The 14,281-nt window shown below is 58.2% G+C and overlaps 1 protein-coding gene across 1 annotated transcript in view; it reads right to left on the bottom strand.

Moving 5' to 3' along the window:
• Nucleotides 1-14,281, bottom strand: part of EP400 (E1A binding protein p400) — an 87,547-nt gene that overhangs the window by 56,747 nt on the left and 16,519 nt on the right. The window contains exons 5-16 of the mRNA XM_080821417.1: nucleotides 13,639-13,746; nucleotides 12,741-13,126; nucleotides 10,373-10,663; nucleotides 9,456-9,641; nucleotides 7,840-7,980; nucleotides 7,297-7,375; nucleotides 6,493-6,542; nucleotides 6,077-6,134; nucleotides 5,202-5,291; nucleotides 2,540-2,647; nucleotides 1,331-1,521; nucleotides 898-1,075 (exon numbers count right to left, since the gene is read on the bottom strand). Of these exons, the coding sequence (XP_080677543.1) occupies nucleotides 898-1,075; nucleotides 1,331-1,521; nucleotides 2,540-2,647; nucleotides 5,202-5,291; nucleotides 6,077-6,134; nucleotides 6,493-6,542; nucleotides 7,297-7,375; nucleotides 7,840-7,980; nucleotides 9,456-9,641; nucleotides 10,373-10,663; nucleotides 12,741-13,126; nucleotides 13,639-13,746 (1,866 nt within the window). The remainder of the gene's footprint in view (nucleotides 1-897; nucleotides 1,076-1,330; nucleotides 1,522-2,539; nucleotides 2,648-5,201; nucleotides 5,292-6,076; nucleotides 6,135-6,492; nucleotides 6,543-7,296; nucleotides 7,376-7,839; nucleotides 7,981-9,455; nucleotides 9,642-10,372; nucleotides 10,664-12,740; nucleotides 13,127-13,638; nucleotides 13,747-14,281) is intronic.

Genomic DNA, 14,281 nt, shown 5'->3' with positions numbered 1-14,281 from the left:
GAACACGCTACGTAATACACAGAACATACCAAATACGTGTTAGTCACCTACTTGTGTTATCGGGATGGCTTCCGGTCAACCGTTAACTATCAGTGGTTAAGTCACGGGGAAGGCAAAAGCTCTATGTGCACTGATCTCTGCGCGGGAGGTCAGTTCTCATGACCACCACACACTGTTCAAGGGTCACTTGTATGCAAGACCCTGTCGTGTGTCAGAGACACAGGCATGTGTCCCTCTACAGCCCTCCAAGGCCCAGAGCAGGGGACAAGACAAGCACCTGCCCCAGAGGCCTAGAGGAGGGCAATGAGTGGGGGGAGGCGGATCCCTAAACATGCCAATACAGAGGCCACAGGGCCTGGACCAATGTCGTGTGAGTTCCAAGAGTCTAGAGGTGAGGAAGCAGCGGGAGTGGGCAGCCCGTTACAGGGAGGCAGGCACCCTCTCTCTGCCGCTGTGCAGCTGTGGGCCCACACACCAGCCCCTGCGGAAGCCCGGCAGTGAAGAAGCGGTCCCAGGTGGTGGGGCCCCTCCCGGAGGCAAGCTGGTGCACGCTGCTGCGACAGGGAAGGCGGGCACGTGGGGAGAGGTGCCGTGCACACCGGTCTTGGCCGACAGGGGACGCGGGAGTCACACAGCCCGGCCGCAGCCTGGTGGGCCTCACAGTGTGCTAGATTCTGAGTCACAGTGAGTTGCTCGCTCTAGGGTTAATCGCAAGCAAGTTTTTCACTTGTTCACGCCACGCGTATTTCTGAGCGCTGTTCTCCTGGGTCTCGCAGCAAAGCACAGAGCAAAGCAGCAGGAAGAAGGGTCCCCTCCACCCTCACGCCAGGTGCACCCTCCACCCTCACGCCAGGTGCACCCCCCCCAGTCAGCCCTTAGCAACGACACTCTTCTTACCTTCGTTGCAAGCCAGGTGGGCGAAGAAAGCAATGACCTGCACCGTTTTGCCCAGCCCAGCTTCGTCCGCCAGGATGCCGTTGAGGTTCTTCCGGTAGAGTTTGGCGAGCCAGTCCAGGCCAATCTTCTGGTAGTCCCTGAGCGCGCCGTACAACAGAGATGGCGCGTTCAACTTCACCTGCAGCGACACACGGGCCGAATGCGCCCTTCTCAAAATAATGCTCAGAAAGTTCTGTGCAACGCGAAGCCAAATCAGCCACACGGTGAGCCCACTAGAGCCCCACAGAAAAGATCTAGAGGTGACAGGAGAAGCCAGACAGTACTCGCTTTTCCTGACAACTTCCGCAGCTGGCACAGAGCTGTGGGGAAAGACCAAGCCTCTTCCCGGCCTCACGAAGACACCCCCCCCCCACGTGGCAGCTCGGCGCCTCACCGTGGGGCTGACCCGGGCACTGCCCTTGGGCAGGACAGCTTCGGCCACGGCGGTCACCTCCGCGATGTCCTTTGTGTGAGGGCTCCCAAGAGTCATTCTCTCCGCAGCTTTGAACTGGTCCATGATGAACAGCGAGTCTATGAGAACCACATCCTTCCGGCCCTCTCGGTTGCCCAGGGCGCCTTCCACATCTGTGAACAAGAGGACAGATCTGCAGTGGCTGCGACACTTTTATGCGCCTACTTACTGTTTATAAAAAGAAATACAAGGTAAAAAGTTGTCAGAGTCCAAATATTTCAAATGCACTATTTTTTTTTATCTGTTTTTAACCCACTTTATATACCTAACACTCCCCAGATCCATGGGTATAAACTCCTATAAAACCATCACACACGGGAGCGCTGTGAAGAGCCCTCAGGCAGAGACGGGGGACCTGTACTGAACCAGGGGCCGGCCCCACCCGCGGACGTACGGGCTCTGAAGGGCTTAGTGGCCGCCCCTCCACCATCGGGAAAGGGAAAGTCACAATCGTCTCCAAGGACTAGCAAGCAAGGAGGCCACCGGTCCTCCCTCTGGCCCTGCCAGCCCCCAGCTTCTTTGCTCACGGGAATCTGCGTCTAGTGATCAGGACAAGTGGAATGGAACCAAGGAAAAACAGGCTGTTCGTTTAGATCATTTAAATAAAGTAAAATAAACTCCTCAAAACGAGCACATTAAACAAACACAGTCCACCCTGAATACACACGATACAAATCCAAGTCTATGAAAACAATGACTTTCATAAACGTGGACAAAAACATTTCCATGTTGTTCACAAATACTCTAATAATTGTGCCAAGTTAATAAATGAAAATAAAAAGCATAGAATTTAACAAAACCCTCTCAGTGCAAAATTACACATTAAACATACTTGCACCTTTTTATTTCATTTTTATTTATTTTTTGTTTTTGTGTTTTTAAGCAGGCTCCACGCCGAACATGGAGCCCCAGGCGGGGCTCAATCTCACAACCCGAGACCAAGACCCGAGCTGAGATCGAGTCCGATCTCACCCAACTGAGCCACCCAGATGCCCCCACATAACTGCTCGCATCTTTTTCTCCCATCCGTCTAAAAGGAAAGGAAGGTGACTTAAGCCCTGTTGTAAGCACCCTCCTCTGTGTGATCTGGATTTTGTCGTGGGTGAGATCTTTAAAGATGTCAACACAGACCTTCTTCTTCGCTCGCCTCCTCACTGTCGGGCTTCGGTTGCGGCCACTGGAAACTGGGCAGAAAAGCTCCTTCGTACAACTTCATCAAGTCAATTAAGGGCAATTCAGCTGGAAAGGATCACGGGGAGAAAGGGGGATAGTTTATAGCATGAATGGCAGCCGGCGGCAGGGTGGGGAGAAAACACAGCTGCAGCCCTCCTGCAATTACTTTTTTCCAAAAAGTAACTATTGCCCATTACTGATACCGGCTTTGAGGCACCTTCTTTATGAACATGAGAATCTTCGACATGACATGAAGAAATTCAATTTTTACTCATAAAGGAATTTTTAAAATTTCTAAAATAACCTCATAAATGAACACTAAAAGCTATAACCTAATAAACGTAATAAAAACACTGTTGATGGAAAATAATGGGTGATATGAAAAAAAGAAACATCAAATAAAAGTCAAAACAAAAATTAGGCAGAAAAATGCTGTAAAAAACACATAAAAAAGTTGTGAACCCTCCCGCACCAAGAGCCTGCCCTAGCAGACGGCCAGCGGGGCTGTTCCGTGTCCGCCTACGGCGCGCGGCAGAGACGCCGGCAGAGACGCCGGCAGAGACGCCGGCCCGGAGTCCGACCTGCCCGAGGCGCGCGCTGTCCAGGGAGCCACAGGCAGGCACAGAGGAGGCGTGCGGGGCGCCGCAGCAGCGGAGGGAGCAGCCGACAGGCCACCACACAGCGCCCCTGGGCGAGGAGGTGCTCCCTTCCAGACCTCGCCCAAGAGCACCCCTCCCCGGAAGGAGCGCGGGAAGGAGCACGGCAAGCGGGCGCTGATGCGACAGGCAGAGTGGACGCTCTTGGGGGGTGGGGCGGGGAGGCTGTGCCCACGGGGTGTGTGTGAGCTCCACGGGGCGGCCGCACTCCCACCCTTAGCGAACACACCACTTACTACGACCTGAAACAGACCAGGCACCTAAACACAAACCTCACAAAACACCGGCAATTGTAAAATGTCCCTGCAGGCGCCCGAGGACGACCTGCGTGAGTGGACGGGCAGGCACACCGTGATCAGGGACTGGAAAAGCTCAGCCTCGTCAAGACGCAAGTGTCAACTATCACCCTCCGACTCCAGGCCACGAGTCCCCGTGGATGTCTGTCTGAAGCCGATGAGCGGGTCCTGAGGCAGAGGAGGGCCGCAGGAGGCCCGAGGCGGCCGAGGCCATCCTGAGAGGACGGATGTGGAAGGACCCCCGGCCCGCTCTCAGAAGCAGCGCGGAGCCCAAGGACCGCACGCCGGCCAGCAGCACGACGCCACGACAGCGGGCGGGGGAGAGCCTGCCGTCTGAGCTGGCCGGGACCAGCAGGAGCAGGCACCAGCCTTTCAAAGGGGGCCAAGCCGACTGGGATCCGTTTCGGGAAAGGAAAAGAGAAAGGAAGGAAGGAAGCAAAACATCGTCCTCTTACTCCACACAACAGGCAAATGCTGTTCTTAATGGGTCATAGACACAGATGTGAGAGTAAAAGAAAAAAATCTGTGGACAAACAGGAAAACTGCCTCATGATCTCGAGGTGAAAGAGGCTTCCCGGGCCCCTGGGGGCTCAGTCCGTTGAGCGTCTGCCTTCAGCTCGGGTCATGATCCCAGGGCTAGGATCCGGTCCTCTATCTGGCTCCCGGCTCAGCAGGAGCCTGCTTCTCCCTCGGCCTCTCCCCTGCTTGTGCGCGTGCGCGCGCTCTCTCTCTCTCTCTGACAAATAGATAAAATCTCTAAAAAAAGAGAGTTTTTTTTAAACAAGACTGACAAATCCAACTACATAAAGTCAAGAACACCCGCTCATCAGAAGGCCCCATAAGGACGACAGAAACACAGCACGAGCCGGGAGGGGCTGTGATGCACGTGACCAACGGAAAGGCCGCGTCACAACGCACAGCTGCAGCGTGCGGACACGGGAAAGCAAGCCCAAGCCCACAGTGGAAAAGAGGAACCTGTGAAAAGGTGCCGCACCTCGTCTGTTCTCCGAGAACTGCCACCCACCAGCACTGGGAGACGTCGTGTGCCCCTCACCGGGGGAGCAGCAGCACCCCGACGGGCGGGGCTTGGAGCAACCCCTGCAGCCCCTGCCGGGCCAGTCTCGTCCGGCGGCCTGTGTGCGTGACGGCCCGGCCCGCCCACTCTGGCACGCACGTGTGTGCTGAACCCAGCCACAGGAGCACTCCCGCGGCGTGCTGAAGGCGGACCAGGGGACAACCCGAACGTCCAGCAGCAGCCCATGAGGGAGTCAGTGACACGGTCGTGCCCGCAACGCAGCTCAGCAGTGACGGCTAGGGAAGCCGCAGCGACACACCATGGCCAGACGAAGTTCGGGGACGGGAGAGCTGAGGGAAAGCACGCTAAGGCCAGGGCGCGACGCTGTTGAGACGCCGTTCCTCCAAGCGAGCCCAGCAGCACCCCGGGCCATGTCAGGCAGCAGGGCAACCGGAGCAGAGGCGACGAGCCACTAGGGCAGGTCACCGTCCAGCGTGTGGCACTCAGGCACTCTGCCCAACGCTGCGCGGTGTGGCCCTGATGCCGGTGCGTGAGGTATCTGTTGGGTTTTAGATCTCACACATTTTCACATGTTCTTCTGTGCGTGTTCAACATTTCCTAAGAGCATCTCTAGCAAGACACGCGCAGCCTACCTTCTTTGGCTAAATTGGACAGCTCTGCCTGATGGTCCACGGCCCCCTCGTTTGCTTCTTCCTCTTCTATGGTCTCCTCCTCATCTTCCACTGAAACAGTCACCACAAGATGTCAGGGACACAGATCTCACTGCGTCTTCTCAATTGCTCATAACGCTACCAGCCTCCAACACGGTCTTGCCAGCTGTGAGAGCTCAACTGGGCCTGTTTCCCAGGTTAAGTCTGGAAGTGCAGCTGTACTGAGTGGGCAGGGCGGGAAACATGGCCTGGGTCTTCGCTACTCGACAGACCGTCTCCAGCCGAACATGGAGTGATGTCAAACCTCTCATCCACCTGCTAACCCCACAGCAGAAAAACCCAGGAGCAGACTGTCCGGGGTCATGCCGACTTTGTCATCAGCCACACCAGGGTCCCAGCGACTGCTCGGCATGCCGTTCCCTCAGCTCGGCTCCCGTCCTGTGCAATCAGCGCCTCAGACCATACCCCGCACCTCACGTCCAACAGAGACGTGGCTCTGGGTGAGAAGAACCCACCGGCAGCCCACGGCAGGACTGGCCCAGCTCCGGCCTGCCCCCGATCTGAACACAGCCCTCACCCCCTAGGCCCCGCCAGCGGACTACACCTTCTCTCCCGCCAGCCTCCGCCCTTCCCTGCAGGCTCCTCCACGCAAAGAACACGTCTCCGAGCGCTCCTGCGCTCTCCCTCCTCCACAGTCTGGCTCGTTTCTGCAGACACCCACCTACCCTCCCCAGGTGCCTGGCCCCCAACGACACAAGTCACTGGGCCCCCAGGCACCCTGACAGCACTGAGCAAGCACTAGGCCTGCCGTCTGAGAGCCCGCCATGCGGACAGCAAGAGAGTGCCAGGGGACAGACCTTCATCATCAGTCAGAGATGTGCTAGCTTTCCTCTTCCTTCCAGACAACCCCGACTCCTGAAACAGAGAATAAAATCTGCAAACACAGAATGGGAAACGCAAGCAGAAATGTCTACTTTACATGCTCCCAGAAGACCGTGGCGAGCCTGGAACACGCACGCCAGCCTGTACTGCCATGAGGCACAGGTGTCAGGCGGCAGGCAGGTGGAACTAAATCCAGACACTGTGTCTTCCCTTGTCCCCAGACCAACACCCTGTGACAGCCGAACACCAAAAACCAGGCTTCTTCCCCAGAAGGGCTACTACGGACGATATACACGTTTCTCCAGACAAAAAAGGGACCTGCTTTATCAGGCGCCATGTCTTCTCTGTGTTCTCCCTCTCTCACCTAGTACAGGAGCAAGCCTCAACTTACCAGGAAAGCTTCCGGCAGTGCATCCAGCCCCTGGGGCCTTGACTCTTTTCCTAAAGACAAGGAAGCTGATTACTTTCACCGAAACTGCGTGTGTAGGCCGTGCCCCACTGGTACCTCCTCGCGGGAGGACAGCAAGTGTCAGCTCTGCCTCCTTCCTTCTGGGAACCGGGCCATAACACAGCACCAGCCAGCAGCCCTGGACCTACCAAGTTCTCTGGCAGCTCCCCACACATCTCTGGTCTGGGAAGGGAACCTGGGCGCTAAATGGCAACGTTTGTCTTTTAGAATCTCTACAGTCTCACGGCTCTATGACTCTGAGCAGAGCCTGCCGCTCTTCCTCCATCTCCTCACCAGCAGAATGAGAAACGTGCCCCCCTGCCCCCCCCAGCCAGTGAGAGCTGCATCCGCTGGTGCCCGGCCCACATCACGGTGTCCAGGGAAGGGACGGTCCTGTCAGAGCTCTGCAGAGGCCATGCCCCGACCACAGAGGTGCCCACGAGGTGCAAACCCCTGGGGGAGTTCATCTCAGTGTCTGGCACCAGCCACAGGGCACAGGCCCAGAACCTCAACCCCGAGAGTGCTCGAACTTGATCAAGGGGCCCGGGGCGCTGACTTGTGTCAGCAAACCTCAGAGCGGGGTTCGCAGCTAGAGCAGCTGCACAGGCGGGGGGCCGTGTAATGTCAGGCAGAGCACGGGCTCAGACTGGCAAATAAGTGCCCCAGCGCCACCACGGCAACCAGCTGCGGGACAGCAGGAGACCAAAGTGCCGGCAGCAATGTGAGGCCTTCTAAGACGTGTCCTACCTCTCCTGGGCACCTTCTGTAAAGTTAAGGCTTTTTTCCTTTTCTCTTCCAATTCTACTTGTAGTTTTATCTCCACGACCTGAGTACAAACAGTGGAATAAACAGGCCGTTAGGGACGGAGGTCACAGGAGCTCTGTGCAGGACGTCAGAACTCTCACGCGGGGTCAGAAAGCACAGCCGTCCCACCACCCCGTCAGGATGAAGCCGTGTGGCACTGCGCCAGCTGTTCCACAGCCACGCGCGGCCCGAGCCGCATGGGCCGGGGCGGGGTAGCACGTTCTGTTAACGGATGTGCGGCGCAACGGCCACGTGGGAAACGGGCTGCCTCCCGCTCACGCGGACAGAACCACTGGACGGCCCCTCGCCGATGGCACGAAGCCGAGGCCGCGGTGCACAGCCAAGAGCCCAGGAAGCAGCACGGGCGCACGCACCTGTCCCAGGGACGCCGCGGGCATGACCGCTCGGGTTTCTGCGTCCCTTGGTCAGGCACATTCAGAAAGCACAGTCTATGTTTTAGGACCCCATTTAAATTCCAGGATTTACCTGTTCAATATTTGACCAAAAACACTCTATCTCTCGGGCGGTGGAGGCAGCGATGCGTCTCAGCCGGTTCTGCTCCTCCTTCCTTCCCCTCTCTTCACGCAGCTTCTTCTCCTCGTGGTGACGCGCCACCGTCCTGATGAGCTGGAGAAGCAAGGGTCGCGGACCTGACACCGTGCGGCCACAGGCAGGCGCACAGGGCCCCTGGCCGCCGACACAGCCCACACCGGCACAAAACGCCGCCAACACCCTGCCTGGCTTTCTACAAAGTGCTAGTTTACCAAATACACTGACTTTCCCCCAGAGAGTACACCATACTGTGTCACAATCTTCTTTCCTCGCGTGACCTACAATTAGTATCTTTCCATCCAACACGAACACCTTCAACAGGCATCACTTGCACTACAAGTGGGGGGGAATTCATCATTTTCACGACTTTTCCTTTAAATCCCAACCCGCCTTCCAGGATCTGTGCTCTCATCTCCTACCAGCAGCCCTCCAAAAGGTGCTGAGAAGGAACCTGGCCATAGACACCTCATGAGCCTGGGCATGCCTGGCTGCAGGCCAACATGTTGCAGGGAGAAGCTTGCTGGAGGCCCGCTGGACACCGCGGATGGACCCCCCCACTCACAGACTCCTTGGGGCCGCGTCCTGGTCCACTCACAGCCCTGGCACAAAGCCTCCTGCTCAGGGTCTGCAGTCTCTCACAGGAGAGGGCTAGCACTAGCTGCCGGTGCCCTAACCCACCTGGTGCCCACATGCTCAGGACCATCGTCCTTTATGAAAAAACCGTGCCTAAGGAGCAGTCAGGTTTTTCTGAACTCCATGAATCTGATTCAAGACCCCGGCCTACGTAAGGAAAGCAGAGCTCGGGGAGGGGGGTGGACAGCAGGGCACATGGGACCACTCCCCAGGCCTGAGAGCACCGGAAACGAAAAGAGAGCAGGTGTGCCCCCGAGGAACAGACGGCAGTGCAGCGACGTGAGAGAAGCAAGGCCCAGAGCCATTTACACACAGGCAAAGACAGCTGCTTCGTACTCTGAGACCTAAGGCTTCTGGAACGCTGTCCCTTCTGCATTCCTAGTATGTACGCCAGTGCCATCTGCCAAAGGCTCCCCAGGACTGGGTGTCTGCTTTGGGACCAGTGAGAAGGAAACCAATTCCCAGCCAGAACTGGGGGGCGCTGGACAGAAGACCAGGCAGTGCAGGGCAGTGGGCAGCCTGCAGGCCCAGGACGACCCCCTAGCTGCCCGGCAGCCAACCAGCCTCACTGCTCCCTGCCAACCCTGAGCCTCCTCGGCTCCCGCATCACAACAGCCCTGGCACCAGCCTGTGTTCTGGGGGCTGCAGGCCTTCCGACCGCCAGGAGAGGCTGACAAGCAGCAGCGGAACGGACGCTGAAGCTGCAGCAGGGGCAGACACATCCGCCCCCGCGGTCCAGCCCGGGCCTCTGAAGACAGCCCCTCGCAAGGAAACCACACAGCATGGTTACTTCCTCAACAGCGCCAGGACACGCTCCGTGTTTAGGAGGCAAACCCCTCAGAGGCGGTCTGCAGACCCCACATACAGCCGTGAACACGCACTTGTCCAGGAACCGCCGCCCCCTGCGCCTCACCTACCTTCCTGGCCGCGGCCATCTTCCACCTCCTCTCCTGGGCAAAGTCCGTGGCCATCCACTGCATCTCCTCCAGCAGATAGTCCCAGTGCGACTTGGGGCGTGGGGCCTCCTGCAGCTTGGGCAGCCGCCGGAGGGACCACAGGCCTTCTTTCCTCAAATCTGCTATCCGCTGATGGATCTGGTTTTCCTGGGAGGAGTACAGGGGCAAGGTGTGTCCCACGCGTAATTATTAAGTGCGCCCCACTAAGTCCCACCCCGAATTCACGAAGCCTCAGTAACAAAGGACTGGATGCAAAGATCCAAAGTGGCCCTAGAAAGGTCAGCAGACATGCCACCCTCCCCGGAAGCCGGGGAAGCAGGGTCACACCCTGTCTCTGAAACACAAATCAAACGCTCGGGCCAACGTTCACACCAGAGCACTGACAAGGGAAACGGCACATGCCTGGCCCTTGCTCCAAAACCACTGCGAAGGGGAGGGCTGGCTCTCCCGAGGCTGGCCACACATCAGCACCGAGTGAGCACCGGACAACAGCGAACACGGGCTGGGACATCCTACCAACCTCGGTATGTTTAGTTCCCCTCAGGAAGTTTGAACTGCTCAGTCACCCCATAAACAGCAAGCACTGACGAGGGGCCAGGCCACAGCCACGCTGGCCTCAGCAGTCCTCCCGGCCCTGCCCCGCAGCCCGCACGGAGCGCCGCCTCGGAGGTCAGCAAAGAAAGGACGTTCCCCCCCACAAGCCCACTTCCAGCAGGACAGGTCCAGGTTCCCAGTGGTAACCCTGGTTTCCAACTGATCAGAACCCATGTCTGACCATCCTCACCATAGCTACGCATCCTGTGCAGATACTGAGAGCAGACGAGCTTCACAAACTAGAACACGTGTGACAACCCTCTTGACATTCCAAGTGCGCTCACCAGTGCTATCTGTTCTGCCAGCTTGTCCTGAGAGCTGTCTTGGGGCGGGGCGGCATTCTGAGCTGGGCTCTGGGGTTTGGGTGGTGCTGACACAGCTGCCCCCAGGGACCGGGAGGCGACCGGAGACAGCGACTTGTTGGCTGCCGAGGAGGGTCTATTTCCTGCAGAGACCCGTACCGGCGACGGGCCCGAGCCGCTGGCAGGAGCTATGGACGAGGTAGAAGAGGCCGCCGGCGGGGGTCGCTGACAGGGCTGGGCAGGGTCCACAGGCGGTCTTGTCGACACCACCGTCTGGCAGGCAGAAAACAGGCCAACAGTGAACGGGAGCCCTCGCCCTCCCACCAGTGCAGCCACATGTCAGAGACCGCGTCGCCCCCAGAGATGCGCACAGAGGAGCCCCTCCGCGGCAGAGCACAGAGGTCATGGGCACACAGCACAAAGACACACCCGCCCAACCACGCCCACAGCAGGGACACATCCCTGCACTCCACAACGCTGCACCAAGGACGCATCCCAAACTCAGCTTTCATGGACCATCTTATCCGAGGGGAGCCTCTTCCTCTGTCTTTTGCTTTTTGTAGCTGTTTCTCCTGTTCAAATTATTTTTTAGAATTTATAATTGTATAAGCTTCTTTTTTTTAAGATTTTATTCATTCGAGAGAGAGAGACACAAGCGAGAGAGAGAACATAAGAGTGGGAAAGGGAGAAGCAGGCTTCCCGCCAAGCAGGGAGCCCGATGCGGTGCTCGATCCCAGGACCCCAGGATCATGACCTGAGCCAAAGGCAGACGCTTAAGACTGAGCCACCCAGGTGCCCCTGTACAAGCTTCCTCTTAACTGAAAAGTACCAAATGTTCACCTTGTACCTTTTCTTTGAAAGGTGAATACCAATTCCACATGCCCCTCTCCCGGCAGGCAATCTGTCAGGTAAAGATCCCATCTCTGTCCATCAGAGCAGGTCAAGTCTGAGGAACCCCTCCCACCCGGGCTGCAGACAAAAGCTAAGCTCCCACAGGAACTCTGTGGGGAAGCAGAAAGCAGAGAAGGCAAGGTGGCCCCCACAATGTAAGAGGCACATCTAGAGCCTGGAACCCGGGGAAGACACCGACGGAAACTCTCTGCACCCAGGCAGTGTGCGACTCCTGTCTCCATCTCACCCAGTCTCCGACTGCAGCTGGCCGCGCGCCCTTGGAGAAAGAGCCCTAGCGGCACCCGCCACGGCCCTCGTCTCCGTGCTCGGGGGCTGCTCGCCATCAATGGCGGGGCTCGGAGACTACAGCGGAGACCGCGTGGCCCACGATCCTGACGCGTTCTCACGTCCCCTCTTTGTGGTGGCCTTTCACAGAAGTCTATCAGCCCGACCCAATCTAGAAGGGACATGTTTCCATGGGTTTTCTAAGGAGCTGATCCTCTCAACAACAGGGGCAGGTAAAGGAATCCAAGCAAAACCCCAGTGTGGCCTGAAGTTAGCCGTGTACCTCAATAAAACAAAGTACTAGAACCAGAGAGACTTGTTTCCACAAAAACATAACAAAAGCGGTGCTGGGTCCCCAAGATACGCAGAGCGCGGCCATGCAGACCTGCACGAAAGGATCCAGAATCCAAAGGGGTACAGATCACAGCTACTCCAATCACCAACCAGGTGATCACGCCAAATTATTTCAGTCTCTCGAGCCTTTTTATGGTAAAATACAGGTAACAAAGATAGCACATCCTAGAGCTGCCGGGCAGAAAAAATAATGCCAATAAAGTCTCCCCACAGCGCCCAATGCCAAACAGGTGGTGAGCACAAAGCAAATATGACTGCCGTCACCCCGTCACCATACAGGGTCAAACCCCGCACGCCTCTCAAAAAAAGTGTCTGGGCCAATGGCGATCAATAGGGGACGAGGAGTATCAGGCTACAAACCCAGGGAAGGAAGGCTTTGTGCCTTTGCAGAGCGCAGAGCACCCAGAAGGGGGAGGCGCTCGTGGAGGGCCCAGCAGTTTGCTGGGCGGGGACAAGCCTCACCAGGAGCTCGCTATAGCCATGCAGCCTACAGCAGCCCCGCATTCGCACCACCCCCGTCGCACACTGGTGGGAGGGCACCTGCCATCCACCTGTGTCACTGGACACATCAGCCGGGATGAGAGCCATGACGCCCTCTGCATGGCCACCAAACCACCAGCAGCAACTAGCCCGTACTGCTCGCTGGTGTTCCCACAGTGCAACTGCGGCCACAGAGGCGGATAAAGGGACGCTGGGCGACGTACTGGTTCCAAGCAGGACAGCAAGCCTCCAGGAGGGCAGGACGGCACACACACCCACGCAGCGCATGCCTCGGTTTGCCTTCCGTTTCTAAGCAACAGGACAGACGCCCACCAAGTACCTGTGGCTGGGACGAGAGCTGAGCGGCCTGCATCTGAGCCTTCCCAGGCATCGGGGCGTGCAGGGACTGCGGCACCGGCTGCGGCGGTGGCGCCGGCAGCTGGCTGGGCGGGGGCACGGGGATAGAGGCATTCGGCTGTGGCGTCTTCGCAGGGACCTGGAGCTGCACGTGAGGCTCCACCGCCGGAGGCTGCTGAGGAAAGTGCAGTGCTGGCGGGAGGGGCGCGGTGGGGAGGCCGGCGGGGGGCAGCCTGCCGGGGAGCTGCGGCGGCGGGGTGTGCAGGCTGGCGGCGTTCTGTACCGGGGGCCCCGTGGATGGGTCGTACTGCTGCTGGCTCTGCTTCTGTCCGGCAAGCTGGGCGGCTTGAGGGGCCGGAGGCATTCCTCCTGCAAGACAGAAACAGCCCCAGCGGCGCTGAGTCTGCAGCCCCCAGCCTCTCGCGCGGCAGGTCTCCCACCCCGGTGCTCATCACAGACCCATTAGAGCCACCACACACTCGAACGGGAAATGCCACTGGTACAAACGTCTGTTACGTGACCTCTAGTGTCGTAAACGAGCACACAAAGAAGGAAAGAAAGGTGCTTGAGCCCTGCAAGCTAGCCTCAAGCCGAGTAGGCAGGTAACCGGTGCCCCGACCACAGAAGCAACCAAGGAGCATGCTGGCGTGCGAGCGACAGGATCCCGAGGAGGAAGAGAGCCATGACTCCCTCAGGCAGAGGGCACGCCTGCACTGGCCCCTGCCCTCGCCCGCACCACAGCTCAGAGCCGTGTCCCAGCCCCAGGAACCACATCCGCTGCACGGCCGCGACCACATGAGTCCCGCCAGACGCCGGGCCACCAGGCCTCTTCGCTGCACGCGCTCTGAGCCGGAGGAGCCAGTGCGGGCACCGGGCCTTACCTTGAGCCGTGGGCATGAGCTGCTGAAGAGGAACCCCTGCGTTTGCCCCCGGGTGCTGGAAAACTGGCCCCTGGTGGCCCACCTCAAGCCGAGGCCGCTTAGACGGCTCTAGAATAAGTTTCAGAAAAGGTGCGATTCGATGTAAAAACAAAACAACAGTAGTAGGAAAAACATGTGTCAGTGTTTTTTTTAATAAGCTCTGAACAGGGAGGCCCTTTGGCCCTTCCGTACGTGAACCAAAATCCGGAAGCCAGAAAAGCTAAGGTCGATGACTACAAGTTCTTTCCATTAAAATTTCGCAAGTGTAAGAAGCAGCCTCATACGAAAGCAAGGGCGAATGGCACCCCAGGAGACCCCGGTGTGTGCGGCATGCGCGTGCGCGGGAGGCTGGCGGGCCGCCCTGCGGAAAGCTCTGCCACGTTCAGGGGAGAGGTGCCAGCAGCCAGACACACGGGACAGGCGAAGAGCGAAACGGGCTCAGCAGAGGCAGAGTCACGGAAGGTCAGCGACACGGCAAGGACCAAGCAGCCGCATCAAACTGAAGAGCTCCACGGCGCACCAGGCCAGCCGTGCCCCCCCCGCAGAGCAACAAAGACCGGAGCAGTGCTCGTGCTTCGCCCGCTGGCCACGACGTGAGAGCACC

The sequence above is a fragment of the Martes martes genome (assembly GCF_963455335.1).
Source record: "Martes martes genome assembly, chromosome: 13".
NCBI lineage: Eukaryota > Metazoa > Chordata > Mammalia > Carnivora > Mustelidae > Martes > Martes martes.
Note: the sequence above shows the minus strand (reverse complement) of the source record. Positions and strands in the feature narration are given on the sequence as shown.